This window comes from Xylaria bambusicola (assembly GCF_022495145.1).
Source record: "Xylaria bambusicola strain CBS 139988 unplaced genomic scaffold F5B22scaffold_7, whole genome shotgun sequence".
NCBI classification, from domain to species: Eukaryota; Fungi; Ascomycota; class Sordariomycetes; order Xylariales; family Xylariaceae; genus Xylaria; species Xylaria bambusicola.
The window spans coordinates 539,620-560,789 of record NW_025953560.1 but is presented as its reverse complement, the minus strand read 5'-3'; the positions used below and the strand labels follow the sequence as shown (position 1 = coordinate 560,789).

The window sequence follows — 21,170 nt, the reverse complement described above, 5'->3', positions numbered from 1 at the left end:
CAGCTACCTAGCCTATTGTTCTATACATGCTACAGTAGTCCTACCGCAAGAACAAGAAACAAGAATCACAGTTACCTCCAACACAGAAACACAATTCATAATACCATCTTAGGTAATGAGCAATTCTAATAGCTAGTTGATTCAATTCTCTAGGGCCATTCCCCTCAAAACACACTCTCTCATTTGCAACCAGTGCCATCATCTGTGCTACAGTAATGACCTATTTTTGGCCCTCAGCCTAAACCGACGCCCTTATTCTTTCCATTTCCTAGTCTAACGTCTACCTATTCAGTACCTAAGCTTAGGTATCATTCCGCATGTGTCCAGTGCAAGGAATGGGAAAACAAGAATCAAGACGGTCTGGCCGACTACTATCCCTTTTCGCCCTCAAAGGCTCTAACGAATGTAAGAACGAATCAATATATAGATACAAGTGCGTTGTCGAAACCTGCCAGATTCAGCAAATATGTCGGGGAGAGGTCTGAATCCGCATTGCCACAATGCCTTGGTGATACGATATTTATGCTGGCAAAGGGAAAACTGCTGTCGCTTTAATCGCTATGGAAATAAAGTGGGAAGGCCGAGTCGTCGATATGGCCCCGTTCTCATATCGTTTCCCCTTACATTTCAGCCAAGCCTCGAGCTTCTGGCTTCTTCGCTCTTTTCCTTTATCGCCTGTCATCTGGGCGCCAATTTAACAAAGGACCTTTTGCGCTCCTGAGCGCTGACGATCGGCGCGGCGAGCCTGTCGCTGTTTGCAACTCAATGCATAGGTTGGATCTGTCGCTCGAAGATGCTCGAGGTACTCCTCGTATTCTTGCTGTCGTACCGCCTGTACTCCATCCCCAGGGCGGAATGGACGGTCCGGCTTTGACACTGGTTTGGGCCCAAACATATTCTTGACCCAAAGAGGTGTGCCGGTCGCTGGTGGGTTCGGCATCATGACTCCGTTGCCGCCAAATGGAATTGATGGTCGTGGAGGATTGATCTGATTGAGGAAGCCATTTGGCATTCCGTTAGGGATGAAACCCTGGGCATTATGAGGCAATGTGCAATACCCAGTAGCTGGTATAGGGTTTGCACCAACTCCTCCTGCCCCAATTGCAAAGTTCGGTATCGAGGGACCAGGTGGAGTGAGAAAGGCGGTTTGGTAATCTGCCGGGCCTGGGAGATTTCTATTCACCCCAGGATGGAGAATACCTCCGCCATGTGCCGCAGGGCCAGTAACTTTATAAGACGCTTGGTTTGTCCTGTATCCTTTGCCCCATCTCTGCCGTGCAAACTGATCCTGACTAGATCCCTGACGTGCTATTTGTGCCTCTAATTCTGCTACACGCGTTTCCAGCACACGAAGAGGGTCCATAGATTCTGACGGCTGGTCGGAAGCCTGAACAAGATTCATGGTTACTGCAGGGCTTGAAACGGCCTGCTTGGGCTCAATGCTGACGGTACACTGCTGCTCTTGGCCGGTACAATGAAACTCGATGGCTTTGGGGTTCAGCGTTGAAGACCTCTGTCGGCCTTTGGGAAATAGACCACCTATACCCGAGTCTCCCGAGGGACTCTGAGGGTCAACTTTCATGCCCTTCTCAGGTGATTTAGAGCGGTCACGACCATTCGAATTGTCTTTGTCGTTGACAGTAAATGCGCGGAGGCGTGGGGCACACAGCTTATTGAGTTTCCCAAGAAGATTATTGAAGTGAGTGTCGCTGGGGGTCTCGGCGCTTGGTGCTATGCTGTCACTAACTACACGACCTCGACGACTACGTGCTTCTAGCGTCGATTGAGCGAAAGAAATTGCCTTGCGTCTTTCTTCCCGTATTTCATCATACTCTTTCCTGAGGTACTCCGGAGGCAAGCCCGCCGAGTGGGGTTCCACGAGCGCCGACAGCTGGTTGCGAATCGTCTCTTCAACGTTACTCAATTCCCGTTCGAATCTCATGTCACCTTTGACAGCCCGAATCTCGGCGTAAGGGAAGTCGATAGTTTCCCAGCTTTCGGGCGAATCCGCTAGGGAGACTATTGTGATAGAGCTGGAGTCATTGAGACGTCTGCGAGTGTTGCAGGCATTTTGTTCATCCCAGCTGAGAATATTCTCGTAACCTGCACGCTTAGTAGGTGCCATCTCATTGAGTCGGACAAGAGTCTTGATAGAAGGCTGAACAATTCCGGGATCGAACTTTGCAGAGCACTTGTCGGTTCCTGTCTCAGCGGTGGAAAACTCCGTCTTGGTAGCGGGCGCCGAGAGACAGAGATCGGCGCTGACACTCTCAGGCTTCGTGAATGGGATGAGGTGGGGCTTGACTTCTTCAGGCCTTCTAGATCGATATGCTGTCCGCTCAAGACTGTGAGCATAGTCGATGGCTTGATGTTCATCATCGCGGCAAGGTTTTGCTTTTACTGCACCAATAAATTTTGACTGCTCCGGAGGTGCTGACCAGAGCTGTTCCGGAGAACTCACCTCTAAAGGATGCCGGTGCTTTCGCCAATTATTGTTCAGCATTGCCTCTGATAATCTCGGTGACTCGACGTAGCTAACTTTTCGAGCCAGTCTTACATTGGCAGGGATGCCACTGTTCTCAGCATTACAAGTCTCCCGAGCTAGTTTTGTATCAACAGTAAGGCCCTTCAGGCCAACCTTCCTCTGAGAATCATGCTTATCATTGCGACCACCCAGCAGGGGTTGGTCATTTTGAGGGCTATCCTCAAGAATGACAGTCGCCGTGCTAGGCTTGAAGAAGTCTTGAGCAAATCGAGGATCGATAGTGAGCCCTTTGACGGTGGTCCTAGCCCTAGCCCGCAAATTTTTCTTGTTGGTCGTAAGCATGGCTAGTTCCTGTGCTTAATTTCTCGCCAGCTTTGATGGGAGTTGTTGTTTCGGCCTTGAAAAGAAGTAATCTTAGTACGTGAACTTCAACGACTCATGGTACCCCCTTCACCATGCAGATTCTTTCGACGAAACCACAAAAGAAAAGGAAACGTGAGCAGTACAAGATGGACAGTGGAGCTTGGCCCGCAAGACACGGTGCTGGTTCGATTGGCAAATATTGAATCTGTTTTCCATATCAGTACATGACCACTTCGACATCTGGTGACTCTGCACACTTCTCGTTCAAGGGGACGGAACGTAACATACATAGCGCTATATCAGGTAGGCCTGCTCTCTTCCAAAATTCGCGGCCGGCGTTGCCAATGTTGCGAGCTCGGGTTGCTCTAGGGGTAGTTGGCTAAGAATCTCTCGAGCGGCCTAGAACAGAGAGAAATCAAGGATGTGAGCCCAGCTCAAGAGCAAGCTTAAGGGTGATGGTTTAGAAGGGGGCAATGGGCTGCTTTGAAGCGGACCGATCTTTATTGTTTCAAGACGAGGTGAAGAAATTGGGAAAGATATTGTAAGTCTGCTCGGCTGAGGACAATACCAAGCACAACCAAAAGAGCTTGATCCAAAAGTCTCGATTTTGCCGAGGAGCAGAATCGAGTAGATCCAACGATGGAGGGATAATGGAGAACAGGAATAGTAGCGGAGTTGAGGTGATGCGGTAGATGCCGGCAGCTTGGAGATATGTGGACAGGGGAATAAGGCATGCGCAGAACTGTGGCAAGAACGGAAGGCGTGAAATTTTCCAAGGAAGGATTGGTGCTGCCCGTGGATATGGACGTTGCGAGTTTTGGAAGCTGCGCCTATGGTACATGCTACCAAGAAAGAGCGTCGTCTCTGATGGAACTTACACCTGAAGAATTGGAAATATTCTGGTAAGCCGCCCCCTGCGATTCACTCATGGGCACTGGAAGAAGAAAGGAGAAGGAGAAAGGAGAAAGGTGTAAAAAGATACGGAGGTGAATCTTGGGGCTAGCAGAGATGAAGTTGCTGAAGTTGGTCTGTAGACAGAGAAGGGTCGGGTCGTTTTTGATATTGATTTTTAAGCAAGGACGATTGAAAGTGAAGAGGGCTTCTATGCCTCTGTTGTATGTGTTTGCGCACCGGCCACAGCTTCAAGTACCGCAACCATTGAAACACCGCCCTGCAGGATGTGTACAAGACGTAGGTCGACGACATGTGAACAATTGAAGATATGATTTGTTTCATCATTGTGCGGCTCTTCCCTTGAACGATGCGACACCGGTGTGACAATAACCTACAAGATGCTCCACGGATGACTATACCAACACGGAGGTTCGTTCCCACAGACTGGTCTTCCTCTGGCGAATCTTGATCCATGAATGGTGATTCCTCCCACGCCTAGACACAGTATTACATCCAGTGACGAGGTAGTCCAAACACAAACCACAATGGCACACCAATCATCAGCACTTCTGCTACAGGCACAGACCTCAGCTTATACCTTGACTAGCCGAGTTGGTTGACAAAAAGTGGCAGGTATCCATGTACCTAAATACAGTAGTAGAGACATTTACTCTGGTACACAATGTATCTATCAAGCAACAATGAGGCTCGAGGGTAGTACTCCACCTGCAAAAGTCCACACGGGGTTGTTTGCTTCAAAGGCGAGCATGTGATCATACCTCCGGGGGAGGGTACCAAAGTACATGATTGTAAAGCTTGGATATTGGCATGCTCAAAGCATTTGACAACCAGAAGGACCTATGTATGCACCTGCGTATGCACCTACATCTACCTACACACTTAATGCATAACTTGGACATGCCTACTGGCCAGGGCAAAATGTCAAATACCTGACATCGGCTGGCTGGTGGTATTGGCGTATGAGTCTGTCAGTTGCGGCTATCTGTGGGAGGGCGGGAGCGTGTGGAGGAAAGAAGGAGCGTTGTTGGCATGTAGGAAAAGATCGAGTTTGCTCCTCGATTCGGGGTATCAATTGGGCTCAACGAACTACCTAGCCTAAGGTATCTCTAACTAGACTAGAAGATTGAGTGCATCTCTCATCTCTTTCGAGCCTCAAAACACCGACTCAACTGGTGCCTTACTCTTTCTCTCCCCTAAATTCTCCTCTTCCCTTATGCTGAAGAAGACACCATGATGATTACCATACAAAATACGCTTAGAAAAAGATAGATGGAAAAAAGAAAAGCAAAAAAGAACACAAAAAGAAAATAGCCCAACAAGTAAGCCTATGTACAAACCGACGCCCATGCTTTCCATAAAGATACAATATTTCCTTCCACAACTCTCCTCCAGACCGTATATACAAAGCGTCTGTCTCTTCTCATCAGATCTCGCCATTATAACAGCATCAGCCGCCGCATATGAGCAATCTGTGCTCTAACGATCGATTTCGCTCGTTCCTTGGCCGACATGAAGTCGTGTCGATCGTAGCAACTCGGTGAAGCTGTCCGTGTGACGGCAATCCTTTTGCCATACACTGCCTCCTCCCACATCTCCCTAACCTGCTGCTCCTCGTCGTAGTTGTCTCTCCATACCCATGCGACGAAAATATCCTTGGTCTGCTCCCAGGTCTTCAAATTCAGTGCGTGGCTGACAAGCCTGATCTTCTCGTGACACACCTCCCTCCACTCTTCGATCTGATGGACCTCTAGAGGCGTGCTTGGTCGGGCGGTGGCTACTGCGCATGTCACCATGAGGATCCCCCAGAACCAAACCTGTCTAGGAAATTTGCCTTGTCGCATGGCCTCCTCCTCGCGTGTAAGATCCGACAGCATCCACTCCACAAGCCAGTTGAGCATAAAAGGGTCGACAACATCCGTTCCAAGCATGGCGAAAACGCATAGATAGCAGCTCATCAATCGCGCGCGGCTGATGGCGTTTGTCGACAATGTTGTCGGTTTGATTTCCAGGACTCCCGACCCCTCCGTTGCCTCCTCCAGCGCCTCATTGACCGTCATATCACTGAAATCCACCTCTTGATCAACCATTCGCCGAAACCTATCGGGGATGACTCTAAAAGTGCACATGCCAAGGGATTCCGGGTTCTCGATACCTTGTGTAGCGTCCGTGAGCTCACGCAGTGTCAGTCTCCCTGTGCCCCTTGACGTTCTATTGTGTCCACACCGTTAGCCGAGAACCCAACAAGCAGAGAAAATGGATGAAGCTTACAATATTACTAGACTCTGGAATATGTTTCCATCAGTCACCATTTCGTCGTCTCGCATCTCTAAAATCTGCGAGAGCCCAGTCATGTGGGCTTTTGCGGTGTCCCGACATCCTAGTGCGCTCTGTGCATACGCTCGTTAGCCAACTACTGCTGATCGAGTTCGTGACGATGACAGGTTACGTCTCTGCTGGATCGTAAATTCGATGCCTACCTCTGCTAAGGCTAATGCCGCTATGCTCGCTATAGTGCAGTCTGTTGCAGCCATGCCGGGGTCCTGCAGTTGTTCGTTGACAAACTTAATGGCCTCCAGTTTGTGGTGAAGAAATGACTTCTTGATTCGATCCATGGAACCCGTGTCCCATGTGTACTTTATTGCTGTCATCAACAAAGCAACGTGCAGGCACGCAGGACTCGATAACGCTCGGCGGATACTATCGTAATGGCAATCAGCCTTCTATTCCGCGCTATCGACAGTGAAACCCGACTTACATGAACGACTCGGGTTGCAACAGAGTGTCTCTCGAGACTACACTCCTATATCGCGTGACTGGACACATACAGGTGAGTTCGCCTCTTCACGCCATAGGTAATACTGTTGAAGCAACTTTAGCTCAACGTAGGGTTGCATGACTTACATATATCGAATAAGAACCGCGATTCATCTCCCATCTCTACCGGGTAACCCACGAACATATGGTTTGGTACCGTGGTCTTCAAGCTACTCGTCCCTGCATGCCATTGTGCATCCTCACTTTGGCCAGCGGTGCAAGGAGCGCATGGTTTTGGTTTGGCTTTAGTATCCGTATATCCGCATTCGCCGCCTTTAACGAGGCAATTCGTGCTACAAGAAGGTCAGTTTTACTTTAATCTATCAACCATCTGTCCATTGGGCCTTTTCTATCTGTTTAATTTCTTCGCTTTGGAGTAGGAGTCGAAGATCGAGAAGAAAAGCCCCGCCGAGTTGACTACAAATGAAAGATCTGCAGCCCTACATTCGACGGCACCTCGAGTGGCGTATTACGAACCCCAAGATGATTCTCCAAATCGCGGAATGGTGAGGGGAATGGAAGTAGACTCTGCCTACCATAACGGTTTCCTCTCGTCACAGCGGATATGCTTCATCTTACAGGTCGTACATCCATTTCGCGACCTACTGTGATAGCGACGCACGCGCAGCTCGGGTTTTGGTGCGGGCATGGTGCTTGTGTATGACGAAGGATGATGAGGGACGGCAATCGATCAATTCAGAATCCACCTCTTTCAGAATCATGACAACCCAGCCTGCGAGTCGATTGGCGAGTGCGGTCCTCTTTATTAGTAAACGATGCAGGAGTCAGGCCCTAGCGAGCCTAGAACTGCAACGTAGTACAATTAAACGTGTCTGGGTAGGTAAGCAGGTAGGGTGCGGGAGAGTGCCGACAGCCAAGGAATGGGCTTGAGGGAAGGGTCGTGACCAGGATACGAGTGAAAGCTTATTCCACGACACCAATAATAAACGGCCTGCCTCGTCCTGTCATAGCTGAGTGATCTTCAAATGGGCGCGGATGGAATAAGGTGAGGCGAAGGTCAAGGGGTTTAGGGAGCAGGGATTACAGAACACGCACATTTCGTCTAAGTAATGCCTACCTAGCTCTGGTGGTGCGGGCGCTCCCTAACTCTTATATTTGTCCGACCCTCTCCATCTGTACTAAATGTCTCTGCTATTGCCTTGGCGTCGCTAACATAATGCTTTCTTACTTAGTTTACGATATCCATCTGTTGGGCACGGTAAACTCTTATACAGACATACTAGCGCCCTAGTCAAATCCGTATTAAGTAAGTTAAGGACCCAACATCATCGCCGTTTCGCTTGGTCCATCAATACATAGTAATAGGCAGCGGACCGCTGTCTTTGACTGAGGTGCATGTGTACCGCAAGAATGATCACCAATGCTTACATACCTACTGTAATCGAGCTGCAACCCTTCTCATTCCCTTTCGGCACACCGAACAACCTAATAGTCTCTATCGTTGGGCAACCCCAGCCGATTGACCACGCCCAGATAGACCAGTCTGACCAGTTCCTCGTTGCTATTCGTCCAGGCCGCTGGATGCGACGCTGAGGAAGTGATCGCATCCAGCTAGCAATGAACCACGCGAAAATTTAAGCTTGATTGATCTAGCGAATAGGATCTTAGCGGATGCGACAGGGTAACAAAGGCAAAACCCGTTGCTGACCTCAATGACACCTGGTCTACACTACCTCTCCGGCCCGCCCAGCATAATGATGACAATTACTACTACACTAGGCAGGTCGTGTGTGTAGTGTTCAATGCCTACATACTTATACAGTTCTGCACAGTGAGCAATTTGGTTATGCTCCACCCTGCCTTTTACAATATGGGCACTAATGCTACATTCATTGCCAGAGCGCTGGGTTGCCAAAGCATGAAGACGGGAAAACGCGTTTCGGCAAGTTCCACACCATCGTACCACATCGAATCATACAATAGGGTTTCCCACGACCTTACATAACACCAACAATGCAGTGAAAGTATGAACAGTTCTTAAGTAAGCACAGCCTACCTGTTATAACTATTGAAAGGTTCAGCCGCTGATGATTCAGTGCGAATTCCCGAGCACACTACCTACTTTGTGCGTCATGCCAAATACCTTAGTAAATCAGCGACCAAGTGGCTTGAGTGAGCCACCAAGAGGACCGCTAACCCTGCATAGAATATTCCATGCTATTTTAAGCATATTTTGATTATCTATTTTTTAAGCATACTTCTTAGATTGAACGCTAGGTGGGATCCATACCACGTACGACAAGGGATGACGGCGAGTGGCAAGCTCCAAACCTGATTTACATGTGGTCCTGCAGTGGAATCGGCTGGCTAGGCACCGGAGTCACATTGCCTCCACTACCTCCCGCCTCTGTATTCACCACACCACCTCTCCCGCTTTGCCTTATATTACATGGAAGTATTCTGTTCTCGAACCACGATACAACTGTGTTGGCATTGCCCTACCTATATTACTCCGTTGGGTTCGTGAATAGCGAACGCAAGCATGCGTGAACACATGTGCAATCTCCGCACTCGATACAACATTCGACCGAGCCTAGCACAATCTACATACTTACAGTGTATATTCAGTAGGTATGCATTAGTCTATAATCATGCCAGACGGGAAAACGACATCCAGCACAGGAGAATAAGGAGTAGGTAGATGAATCAATAATACAGTAGGTACGCGTACATGTTCACCATCCCTTCCATCGCCAACTTGGCATGCAGTACATCAATTCATCCGGTCACTCGATATATGACGCCTGCAGAGCGGGGTAGATAGGTAGATAAGGTCAGTTCATGAGACCATTATGAAGATACCGTGCTTAGGTAGCAGCGATCACGGCGACAGCAACTCCAGAGACGGAGAAAGAACTTCCCGAAAAAAAAACCACACATTGCATCAAAGGATTGTGAGAAAAGGAGAAGAAAAAGAAAAGCTAGGTAGGGTCTATTCAGAAGGCAGGAAACCACTCCTCCCTAACGACGGACTAACCGAGAAATAGACAACACCATCAATCATACTACCTACGGCGCTGTCGTCTCATTGCCATTATCGTGAATACCTAGTGATGGCGTCGTGGCGGTGGTGCCAGTCTCTCATTGACTGCTTACTGTTCAAGTCTACCAGCACACAGCGTGGAAAAATACACAGAACCGAAAGGACTCAGCTCTCACCTACCGTACACTCCATCCGTCCTCTTTGCCGCATCTAACGACTGCCTCAATGCTTAGCTTCATATCACCTCTACGCAGTCATGTAGTATAGGCAAGGAAGAGGAAGCGAGGGAGCGGCCGCAGCATGTACCCTCGGTAGTGTACAGGTATGTATAACTCCGCGTGGCGTCTGACTCCCGTAATCCATGATCGTAGCTCGCGCCCTGGTCTGCATACGGGAACACTGCCTAGTGTATCTCACTGTACCCACGACATTACCCTACTTAGTAGGTAGCGCAGGCGACCATCTGCGGGGAAGACGATGATTCCAGACAGTACAACATTACCGGATCCGACGAGTCAATCCGGATTTCGTGATGAGCAGGCTTGGACGAGGTCGTTTACCGATTGGGAATATCACATTCGGCACACTACATGACGAGGGACGTCACCTGGTCTCTCGAATCATCCACGCTGCCTAGTGCTCTAAGCGCCCGCTTTGGTTTCTGAGCAACAAGAGGAGAAGGGGGAAGAGTGAATGGATGGATGTAACATGAAACCCGATATGGCTGCCTATGGTTGCCCTACTCTTCACGATCTCGACACCACCGCACATATATGCACGCTACCACAGGTGTACACACATATGTACACACGTATCTCCCTGCAGACATCCTCTCCCATCGGCCCCCACGACCTGGAGTCCTCTACACTACCTAACCTACGGTACTTAATTACAATGTCGCTTATCAAGCTTCATACAGATTGTTAGTTTCGACCAACAGGGAATTGGCTTGCCCTACCCGTTACCCTGTCCAGCACAGAAACCATATCACGTAACCCAGCAGAGCACGTATGCTGCAAGATAGGTGTACCGCGTTTCCAGCACAAATACACGTGTATGCTTAGTAGAGATCTCTCCACGACATGGGGTAAGTTTACGCGAGGCTAGATAGGACCGGAGAATAAACGAGACAAACCTTGAAGAACCATGGAACTTACCATTGACAACTCATAGCAGTCACTACATACTCTACATCACATGTGGTGCACAAGAGTACTGTACAAGCACTTTGTTGGTGTTGGTGTTGTTGATGTTATTGTTCATCGTCACGGCGAGTAATTGCATACTGCCCTACACTAACACACTTACATATGTACAGACATCCATAGTCAGAAGAGGCCAACCCTGCTGTCCCTCTTCGAACCTGCTCCTAAGATACATTAAGTAGGTAGAGAAAGTCGATGGAATGATTCCTCGTCTAAGGAATTAACCAGCCACAGCAGCAACATCCTCCAGGATTTGAGCTACACCACCTGTGTACTTATTTGTGTACTCAACTGCGGCTATGAATCGACAAACAAGGCAACGAAAATGGGATCAAGGAACATCCTTAGCTACTCACATCGTCTCGCCATCCCCGAGATTAGTGTAAGTAAGAGCTCTCCTGGGGATAATGAACACGGATACGTTACATAATCTGTCATGGATCTACTTACTTAAGAAAGTGTAATGAGACCCATGTTATTAACGAACATAGTATCCCTAGTATACGCAAGGGAAATCGTTCGGTCCCGTACCGTAGGTACAGTAGGTAGGTACCTAGGTAGGCAATTCGCACACACGTGACATCTTCAATGGAACAAAAAACGAAAACCATCCCATCTCCAAAAAAGACTCGCTTCAGCTCTCATCCTTCCCATGTCTATATCGGTAAACTACTTAGTCCACATGTCCGAGTGCTAGCATGGAATAGGCAAAGTAAGTAAGATATGGCGTGCGCTACACTAAACTCAGCACGTACTTGTTACTCAGTAGGTCCTACTTACAGTAAGAAGTGGGCTCATGGAAGCCAGGCAATCTTGCATACTTAGTATGAATGTCAGGAGGAGGTGGGACAGTACTTACTTATTTACACTACAGTCCAACATCTCGGAAGGATGCCGGACCTTTCATGCAAGTGCGGATGGGGAGGCGGATATTGAAGCGAAGCCAAAAAGTCAAGACAAGATAAGCAACAGCGAAGCAATGAAGATATCTTGATTAGGTAAAAGGAAATGTACCGTTCCCGCCGCTAACCCGCAAAAATAACACGGCCCACTCCTGCTTACACTACACTCGCCTTTACCCGACAGTCGTTCGCAGCACATCAGACGGGCGGGCGGACAAACTAATGAATAGACTGGCCGACTGGCTGACTTGCCCGGCTTGACTAAATGACTAAGGGACCGATTCACTGACTGATCACAACCCCGAGCTGGAATGATATCTCCTCTTTCCCCAGGCAGCAGCACGATAACTTCCCGATTTCTTCATGTTCGAAGCAACAATATCATAGCCTTTTTTCAAGGAGCTGCCGAATTACCTGACATATACATTCCAAAGGCACGCTGGTAGAACAAACACGACTCGTTAGACAAGACACTTGGCGTCGGGGACTTTTACAATGTGCAGAAACAATAATGTAGAGGGGGTGGTGCAAGGATAAAGAGGGGGAGGGCAAACTTACCGGGTTTCGGGTTTGGAGGAAGACCGTACCGGGGCCCGTGAATTTACACACGAGGCCCTCACCGCTGGCAAAGCCGGCGATGATGCCACCACTAGTGACGCGCTCCATAACGTACTTCACGTTCCATGCGACGAGGTGACCGTTATCGACGATATACTTCTCACCGTCGGCGAGGTCCTTGCGGATAATTGCGCCGAAGCTTGATATCCACAACAAGCCAACACCAGAAATCTTGTGGACCCAGAGGCCTTCGCCAGAGAACATAGCTTTACCCAACCCTTGACGCTTGTAGTCGCGATTGACGCCCTGTGTATTCGCTACATAGGCGTCCTTGCCCACGCTCCACGACTCCTCCCCGTTAAGGCGAATTGTCGTGATGTCGCCCAACATACTCGGAGCCATCAGTAACTCACCTGGGCCAATAAATGTTGATTGACCTAGGTCGGTACCCGCAGCCATGAGCTTCTTCATGCTGAACTTGTACTCACCCTTGAGTGTGATTGTTGGACTCATGGCAATGAGAACCCCCGGCTTCGCTGTCAGGGGACACCCCATCGCCAGTTGAATCGTCACAATCGTGTTACAATCTCGGTGGCTGATCCGAAAGGAGCCGCCATTGAACGTGCCCACATCATCTACGGTAGCGCTCGCGCCTACGAAGGTCCCCGGTGTAGGTGCTCCTGCCGACATGTTGGGCGCGGGTACTGGTCCTCCTGAGGGTTGTTGTGGTGGTGATTGTTGTTGTTGTTGCTGCTGCTGCTGCTGCTGCTGTAACTGTAACTGTTGCAATTGGGCTTTCTCTTCCGGATAGCCCTGAGGCGCATTCGGGGCCGCGTCAGAGTAGGCTGGCACGCTGCTGGGTGGTGTCATGGCGCCATTGTTTCTGATGGCGAGATTCATGTGCTGCTGCTGCTGTGGTGGTGGAGATGACTGAAAGGTTTGCTGAGTTGGAGGAGGAGGATAGGAGGTCGGTGTCCCCGTCTTCGGCGGCGGCGATACACTCTGTTGTGGTGGCGCAGGATAGCTCTGCTGAGGAGGAGGATAGTTCTGATGCGGTGGTGAAGGGTAACTGGGCGCCTGGGCTGCTCCTGGAGGCGGGTAGCTCGGTGTACCAGGCGGCGGAGGATAAAACTTGGTCTGATTTGCGGGAGGGGACGTCGGAGGTGGAGGGTAGCTTTTTTGTTGGCCTGTTTATGTTTGTGTGCCTTGTCAGCAATGAATGATCCCCGAGCGCATATTATGTTAGAGGATGCTGTCAAAGGCTGAACAGAAGTATCATCTCAACCCGTTGAAAAGACAAGGTATAAGACGGCCTTAGAGCCATGATCCTCTCTCCGCTCGTCATCGAGAAAGTACTTCGGCGTAACGCAAAGGTGAGAGGTAAATTCAACATACCTGAAGAGCCAGCCGCGCCAGGGGGCGGAGGATAGTATTGGCCCGACATTGATGCTTCGTTCACCGCCGTATCCAACGATGATAGACCTGAACTGTCTTAACCAAAGCCTGCTCGCGCCTTCACGCTCGAGAGATGGCCAAAGGGAGAATTGACAGCTAGAAACATCTTGTTAGTTCAGTCGGCTGAGGGCGACGAAGAGAATTTGGTGGTCGGGCTAGTCGGGCAAAGCGGACGGTCTAGACAACGGACGGCAAGCTGTCGCCATGGACCATACTTAGGTGTATGTAGGTAAGGAGGAAGGCGGGAATCATGCTAAAGACTTCGAGCCCCGCACTTACCGTTTGACAGTTATAGGGAGCAACCTTGGTCTTTACACAAGTGAGTTTGACTAGTGTCTTGCGAATAGCCTCACGAACAATAATACCATGCGATTGACCGATGAATGATGGTTGGATGAATAGAACGCAACCTGGATTGCGGCGCATTGCGGAAAATTGACAGTGAGCTTCCTTCAACTTGCTCCGAGCTAACAAGGGAGGTCCCCCAGTGAGGGGAGCATGAGGGGAGAATGCACTGCATTTCTCGTCGGCTCATTGGAAGTCGAGCCGCCAACCCCACCCGCGCCGTCGTAAGGTACATTGCTGGGCGCTACAGTCAACGCCAATCGTTGACTCACTCTCTACAGGCTATTGAAGATTGCCTGCTAGGCGCTTAGAGCCTCGCTAAAGACTAGGGATCTGAGCTGATCAGCTGGAGTAAGCTAGCCAAGGTATAGTACAACCCTTTGAGGAGAAGCCTCGTTCTTTCACTACCGATAGTATTATCGCAAGTAAGTTGCGTGCTGAAAGCAAACAAATCAATAGACGGTGCATCACGTAAATCTACGGATCTAAAGGTACTGTCCCCTCGCCCGCATCTTCGCATACTCCTCCTGAGTAATGGGCGGGTACCGCAGCGAGTTATCCGCCTCATTTGCGCACACAGCAAGACACTCGACAATAGCCGTGGGATCAGGCGCAACGAAATAGGGGATCGAGTACCGCGATTGAGTCATTAGGGACTTCCCTGAGACCCCGTTTTCCTTTGATAGAGGTGGGAGTGTGACGCGATGGAGTGTTGATTTCAAGTAGTCTAGGCTAGATATCAGTATACGTGCCTAGATAATAAGATTTAGGAACACAGTCTTGAGATTTAAGTGGTGAGAAGTAGGGGACGGGATGGGGGTGAGTCTTGAATGACACGAAGAAGTAGGCAGAATAGAAATTTACGAACCGTTACTCCACCTCATCAATAAATCGCCCACGTTCAATATGAGCGCACCATCCATCGGCGTAGCATCGACGAAGTGACCGTGTTGATTCGGGTCTTCGACCTGTAGGCCTCCGCCGTTGTCCTGAAAGAGCATTGTGATAGTGCCCCAGTCAGAGTGCGCAGGCATTCCTAAAGAAAACTAATTAGAATCACTCTACAGCATCATGATAGATGTATATGAACACAACACAAACTCACTCTCCACCTCGCCTTTAGCCAATTTCTCGACTTCAACAGGCGGGTAGTGAAGCAATCGCAGCTGATTATTCAAGCCGCTATGAAATCGCACAAAGAACTCCTCGTCGTCGAGTCCGAGACCCAGCGCCAGCGCCCGCAGAAGCTCCTTCGCAACCTCGAAGCACCGCGAATAGAACGCCGTCGTGAACTCGCGGAAGCCCGGGAGCACGTCCTCGGGTATCCAGACATTAGGTTGCTGGGCGAAGACTTCACTGCCAATCTCGTAACTTTCCTGTTCTCGCGCGAAAGTAAGCAAGTACGTATAAGCTCTAGCCATATGAAACGAAGCGAAATGCAGGTAGTTATAACAGCATGGCAAGGGAAAAGGAGTGGACAAGCAAACCTTAACATCGGGAACCCTCCGACTCCCAACCTGCTTCTCCTCCTCGCCGTCGGCGTAAATAATCTGCGATACCTTCTCAAGCCCAGGCCACGAATATCCTCGATGAACGCTCATTCCTGTATTCAGCAAACCCCTCTACTCAGCCAAGTACTCAAATCAACGATCAATTAATCAATTACAATCAAATAAAATAAAATCATTCTGCAGTCTTCATGACATCAAAAGCACTACTGTCCTTACCAGGCGGATGAGGCGCAAGCATCTTCTTCTCGAGCGGCAGATCAAACAACTTCCCAGCCCACGTAAATGCTTCCCGGAGGATATCATCCGGGACACCGTGATTCCTCACATAGACGAAGCCAACGCGTCGACAGGCCTCAGTGAGCTCCGAAGCGATGCGTTTCCGGTTCGCGGGCTCGCCATCGGACCACGAACTTAGGTCTACCACCGGGATAGTCGCCATTGTTTGGTATTGTGAGGGCTGCATCACTGTAAGCCTTGCGCCCTAGACGAAGAGTGCAGCAGCATTGTATATCCTACACACCTCAAAAATAATTAGATATTTGTTTTTTTTTCAAAATTGGGGAATGATAGGTATCGCATTGTCTGCTCCCCTCGGCTGATGTCGCAAGGTTGGTTGAGTGGAGCGGAAATAAGGTTGTCAGATTTCTAAGGAATCCTTTCTTATCCCTCATTGGTCACAATGTTGTGTGCTCCTGTGTAAAATCGAAAGTATTGCCTTAATCTTCTTCACTTACGATGAGATCAAAATTTAAGAGGGAAACGGCGTTTCTCGTCGCAAATCCAATTCATGATCACATTTCGTCGTGAACTATGTAATAGCTCCATTCCCGGGCGAAGTACACGTAAGATGCAATAGATACCTATGGAACGTACATGGCTTTCAAACAACAGGCCATGAAATGGCTTGTAGACCATTATTTTGGATTATATGCTAGTCATGCTATCTGTTGAAATGCGTACGGTTGTCTAGCTCGTAGAAAAAGCTTTCGTTGAGGCTAAGATTCATTACAAATATGACGAAATAATCCATCGCCATTGTTTTTTTTTTAGTTTTACCATGCATGGAGAATACATGACTCGTTAATCGTCACAAAGGCGAATGCGTACTTCTACAATGCCGTGGGATGATAGGTACTCTGGGGTCGATCAAGAAGAATATGATCTATGAGAGTCTGAGACACGTTTAGCTCACTAAACTTAGGTTCAGGCAAAGAGGAAATTTGAGACATACCCAGTCAGCCAAAGTTGAATCTTTCAATACGCTGTCGATTGGTGCAGAGTCCATGAAGTCCAAGGAAAACCCCATGGCTGGAATAAGCTGTGATTGGTCGTATGACGCAGGTAACGGGGGTGACATTTGAACATCGTTATTCAATAGAATGGCGAGGGAGCCATCTCTGATATCGGGCTGCGGAGGAGGGGGTGGAGGCTTTGAATGCTGCATATCTTGCATAGATACCCTCCTCAGAATTGCTCCGACGATCCTCGTAGCATGTGCTGCCTCTCTGGATGCATTTTTCCGTTCAGACCATATCTTATATGACGTGCCTAAAGCCTTTAGTTTCCTCGATCTCTCGGCAGAACTAGAGGTGAATTAGCAAGGAGACTAATTTAAGCTCGAGGTAAATACTTACGTGCTGGGTAAATTTTCCGTAAGATCCAAGCATAAAATCATGGAGGCAATCAGAAAGTCATGCACAGTCAATGAAGAGAGCATGTATTTGTCATCATACATTCGGCCACCAGGCTTGCTCTCCTCCTCATATTCTGCATGAATATCCAGAATCCTTAATGCAGCTTCTCGACAGATATTACGAGATAGATCGCATTGCGGGTTGTCCTTTTCCCGATTCAGGTATGGGCGATGTAAGAAACATAGGCTTTTCAGGAACATCATTTCAAGCATCAAACGATGCATAATCTCGGAGGTCTGATCGGTGAAGCTATAGGAGCGGATAGGCTTAATCTGCAGAGCCGATGGAATTTGGCTATGGTAATGATGGAGCTCATCGTTGAGTTTGAGGACTTCATCGTAAGTGGGAGGGTGAATCGATAATGTCTGTCGGAGAACACGACGGAGTATGCGACAAAGTCTAGACTTTATATTAAGATATAGGGTCGATGTTGGCTCGGAGGCTGGTCGTGATGGCGGCAAGACCATCATATTCTCATCAAAATCAGCATCATAGAGGTTTGCTGGAGCCTCGGTGTCACATTCGTCATCACGAATGATGGGTGGCACCCCTTGTTGAAATGAGAACAAGACATCGAACACTTCGATGAAGAACCATGCCCTACGCCGAATCTCACCTTCAAAGGGAGTCACATTGGAGAGATATTTGGGATCACGATGATATCCCATACGCTGCGCAAGTCGGGCAGTCAGCCCCCACTTAGCCCATAAGCTGGAATCAACCATGTGTTTTTCTCTCATCTCAGTATAACCGTGGAGTAGCAGCGCCTCGATGGAATAAGGTTTGGCGGATAAGTAATCGCCTGAAACGAGGCAGTCAACTGCCAGTCCAGACAGCTGTTCGGGCCGAGGAGTGTCGCTCTCCCCCTTTTCTACGGCAATTGTGGTAGCAATCCATAATATCGAGGCTAAGCAGCTGATCCATAGTAGACTGACAGATGTTGGCGCCCTCCAAAAGCTGTCATACTCTTTCTGGAATTTGTTGGTATGGATATATGGTGCGGCGGTGAACCGATGCCTGAAGTAGAGCAAAACGAGACGATCACATTGGTGTTGCTGCGGTAACCGCGCAACAGCCTGCTCGTGAGTTAACATTTCGCCCCGGCCGAATATGAGATCCTGACAATCCCCTGTCCAATTGTGAGTTGACGGTGGGGGCGATGGAGTGGGAGGTACATCAAGCTCTGAGTCTAGTATGCCCTGAATGTCATGAATGCTTTCAAGAATTGAAGCCCAGTGGGTATTGCCGATATAGTTACCCTCACCACTCCGTGTACCGACATGCACAGAAGAGTTTGGCGCGCTTAAGCTTGGAGGTGAGCTCAAATCGGAGCGAGTGTCAGCCTCGTTCCTGTGATCCGAGCTGGACGGTGTGTTCAGTGACTGCTCTGCAAATGCGGCACTTGTAACTAGGCCATTGACCATCTCCTCCAGCTTTTGTAAGCGCGTCTGGAGCACTGGTCGCGAGACAGCTTCAGGTTTAGAGCGAACCTCGGCATGGGTTCGCGGCTCAGAACCTCGAGGCTTGCGAGCAGCACGCGGGGCGTATTCACAGAAATTAGCCTCGCCGCTCTTAACACATCGCTCACAAGGCTGCTGCCGGTCGCATTTCACCTGGCATAACGTTTAAGCTACAACGCAACTCATGGGCACTGAAGCACCGAGATGATACTCACCTTGCGAGTTCTGCACAAGAGACAGCTAACTGGAGGCCGGTTGCGCTTTTGAATCTTCCGCTGAGCACCCTCAGTCGGCTGGGCACGAAATACAGTAGTCTGGTAGCTAGGCGGCGGCGGCGGTGGTGGTCCAGTCTCCATAGTGCGGAAGCTTCGGGGTTAATGGCGTGGCACGCAGGTCGAGTATCTATGCAGTACAATGGAATTAGGAGAGCGGTGCGAGCTGGCTGTGTGATGAGCCACACATGAATCAAACAGTGATGCCACTATCCAGGGCAGCGAATTCCGGGCCAAGTTGGGATCTCCACCCAGCAAGCGACCGGTTGGTTTGAGAGAGGGAGATAGAGGCTAATTGATGATTTTAAGGAATTAAGAAAATGCCTAATCGAGACGAGCCCGAGAAAATGGATGGATGGACGGATGGGATGGAGCGCGTCCGTGGCGGACGCTGCTGGGCTTGTGTAATTGGTAATGCGGTGTAATGTACGGTACTGCGGCAAGTAATGCAGCAATGTAATAGGTAGGTAATAATAACGAGCTGGAACTAGCAGCGTAGCTGACTTACTTACCTCTTCCCTGCTGTATGATGCTGTGGGCGCTGACCTTGAATGCCCATGCCAGATCTGAAGTGCTTGGAGTGCTTGCTGATGACTGCTATCGCCAGGCAATGCCAGACTTCCCAAGGTTGCCAATGCGATCTGGGGTGTCGGGTGTCTGGTATCTGATGTCTGGTGTCAGGGTACTCGGTGGTCGTCGGAAACAAGTGGCGTGTGTCCGTGGGATAAATCCGCGAACGACGAGGGAGGAGATTGGGCGAGATCTAGCCAGATCCATTCCAATGCGGTGGAAGCAGAGGAACCAAACTCCGGGTGAGGCATCTTGGACCCCCGTCATTCGATGGGATGCATCATGGCGTGGACACCGAACGAGTACCTGCCGCCCAAGTCCCCGGTACGTCGCACCCCCATACTCTACTTTGTAGGGTACCTACACCTGATGTATGGTATACATACCTAAGTATGTACACTGTCATACACGCTGTACCGGTAGCCTGCTGTACTATCGGTTTCAAGTACTGCCTACAGGCGAAGTCCTAGTGCCGTGGTAGTGTGCCGGATTCCTGGCCATAGTGCCTATTGCATACTGTATACTTCGGAGATACAGACCTCTGTCTGCTTATCGCCAATATCCATTGCCATGTCATGAAGTAGGCGAGGCAGAGAGCAACATTAGGGACTTACTACATACCTAATGTAGATAGGTAGAGAGAGGCTACATCAAGAGCACATGTACCGCTAAGGTACCTGAAAGATAAATTATGTACAGTATTGGTAAGTCCGGGTGGGTCCACACATATCGTCGGCTCTTCTGCAACGCTTATTTCCTTCCATTCCATACCTCCTACTTAATATGGAATATGTACCCTGCAAAGCCCGTTGAGCCGAATCTGTCGTACGGGATTACTTCACAATATAGAGTATGTACTTAGTAGGTAGGTAGGTATCCCAAGCCCGATTCGACAGATCTCATCCCGACCGACACGCCCTGAACAAGCACCAAAGTCATTCTTTTGTCAGCATTGCCTGCACACGAGATGCAGTCAACTTCAGCCGACCACATGTACGAGAACCCAGGTAGCAAGTGTCATTCTCATACTCGCTTCAAGTTGCCTGTGAACATCTTACCACGGGTGTGTAAAGGTGTTGATATAACTGCAGCAGACATTTGTATTATATGCAGACAGAGGTTACAGCCAAGTCGGCGCCGCATCTCTATGTAAGCTCAGACCGCGATACCGGTATTCCAGCTTTCTCAGCCGCTCTACCCGGACTAGCCGAGCAATATGGCACACACACGCCGCACGTGAGTTCGTAGATTCGTTCGCCATACTTACCCCCCTCCCTCCAAATGCCGAGAGAAGCACATCGAACCCGCTGCTTTTAATAACCCGCATCTTCGTTTCACTTTTCATACGCTTTTCATACATACGATGTATGCCAGCGGGCACGAAAATAAATGGTCACGGGCTTCGGCGTTGACGCGTCAACCGGGCTAATCGTAGTTGAGTTAATTCCATTTGTAATCGTGGGGAACCCATTACAACAAGATCACTAACAGGATGCCTCGCGCCACTTGCGCACGGCAGACAGTAATGTCACGCCACGATAAAGTGGATATAAGCCCACAGAACTACCCAACGCCGACGCTAGGTAATGGGCTTTTGTCTGAAGGAGGGGGAAGAGA

The 21,170-nt window shown here is 49.4% G+C and overlaps 6 protein-coding genes across 6 annotated transcripts; 1 reads left to right on the top strand and 5 right to left on the bottom strand.

Annotated features, from left to right (window-relative positions):
* Nucleotides 1-590: 590 nt before the first annotated feature.
* Nucleotides 591-3,046, bottom strand: F5B22DRAFT_509271 (uncharacterized protein). Its single transcript, XM_047972515.1, has one exon. The coding sequence runs from the start codon at nt 2,825-2,827 to the stop codon at nt 695-697; it is 2,133 nt and encodes a 710-aa protein (XP_047833915.1). The 5' UTR covers nt 2,828-3,046; the 3' UTR covers nt 591-694.
* A 1,984-nt stretch (nt 3,047-5,030) lies between these two features.
* Nucleotides 5,031-7,486, bottom strand: F5B22DRAFT_509200 (uncharacterized protein). Its single transcript, XM_047972514.1, has 6 exons — nt 7,114-7,486; nt 6,665-6,870; nt 6,519-6,576; nt 6,241-6,460; nt 6,032-6,150; nt 5,031-5,971 (listed from the first exon to the last, which is right to left on the bottom strand). Exons 1-6 carry the CDS (start codon nt 7,224-7,226, stop codon nt 5,200-5,202), a joined length of 1,488 nt encoding a protein of 495 aa, XP_047833914.1. The 5' UTR covers nt 7,227-7,486; the 3' UTR covers nt 5,031-5,199.
* Nucleotides 7,487-10,567: 3,081 nt separating this feature from the next.
* Nucleotides 10,568-11,434, top strand: F5B22DRAFT_509167 (uncharacterized protein). Its single transcript, XM_047972513.1, has 4 exons — nt 10,568-10,668; nt 10,755-10,964; nt 11,021-11,168; nt 11,278-11,434. Exons 1-4 carry the CDS (start codon nt 10,664-10,666, stop codon nt 11,284-11,286), a joined length of 372 nt encoding a protein of 123 aa, XP_047833913.1. The 5' UTR covers nt 10,568-10,663; the 3' UTR covers nt 11,287-11,434.
* A 329-nt stretch (nt 11,435-11,763) lies between these two features.
* F5B22DRAFT_509083 (tryptophan RNA-binding attenuator protein-like domain-containing protein) lies at nt 11,764-14,122 on the bottom strand. The gene is made up of 4 exons (XM_047972512.1): nt 13,981-14,122; nt 13,642-13,797; nt 12,247-13,433; nt 11,764-12,127 (listed from the first exon to the last, which is right to left on the bottom strand). The coding sequence occupies exons 2-4, from the start codon at nt 13,688-13,690 to the stop codon at nt 12,083-12,085; spliced, it is 1,281 nt and encodes a 426-aa protein (XP_047833912.1). The 5' UTR covers nt 13,691-13,797; nt 13,981-14,122; the 3' UTR covers nt 11,764-12,082.
* Nucleotides 14,123-14,406: 284 nt separating this feature from the next.
* On the bottom strand, nt 14,407-16,178 carry F5B22DRAFT_508917 (uncharacterized protein). The gene is made up of 6 exons (XM_047972510.1): nt 16,078-16,178; nt 15,774-16,014; nt 15,534-15,649; nt 15,152-15,422; nt 14,915-15,082; nt 14,407-14,773 (listed from the first exon to the last, which is right to left on the bottom strand). The coding sequence occupies exons 2-6, from the start codon at nt 15,994-15,996 to the stop codon at nt 14,532-14,534; spliced, it is 1,020 nt and encodes a 339-aa protein (XP_047833911.1). The 5' UTR covers nt 15,997-16,014; nt 16,078-16,178; the 3' UTR covers nt 14,407-14,531.
* Nucleotides 16,179-16,569: 391 nt separating this feature from the next.
* On the bottom strand, nt 16,570-19,288 carry F5B22DRAFT_508939 (fungal-specific transcription factor domain-containing protein). The gene is made up of 4 exons (XM_047972511.1): nt 18,927-19,288; nt 17,192-18,864; nt 16,789-17,140; nt 16,570-16,729 (listed from the first exon to the last, which is right to left on the bottom strand). Exons 1-4 carry the CDS (start codon nt 19,065-19,067, stop codon nt 16,667-16,669), a joined length of 2,229 nt encoding a protein of 742 aa, XP_047833910.1. The 5' UTR covers nt 19,068-19,288; the 3' UTR covers nt 16,570-16,666.
* Between the last annotated feature and the right edge of the window lie 1,882 nt (nt 19,289-21,170).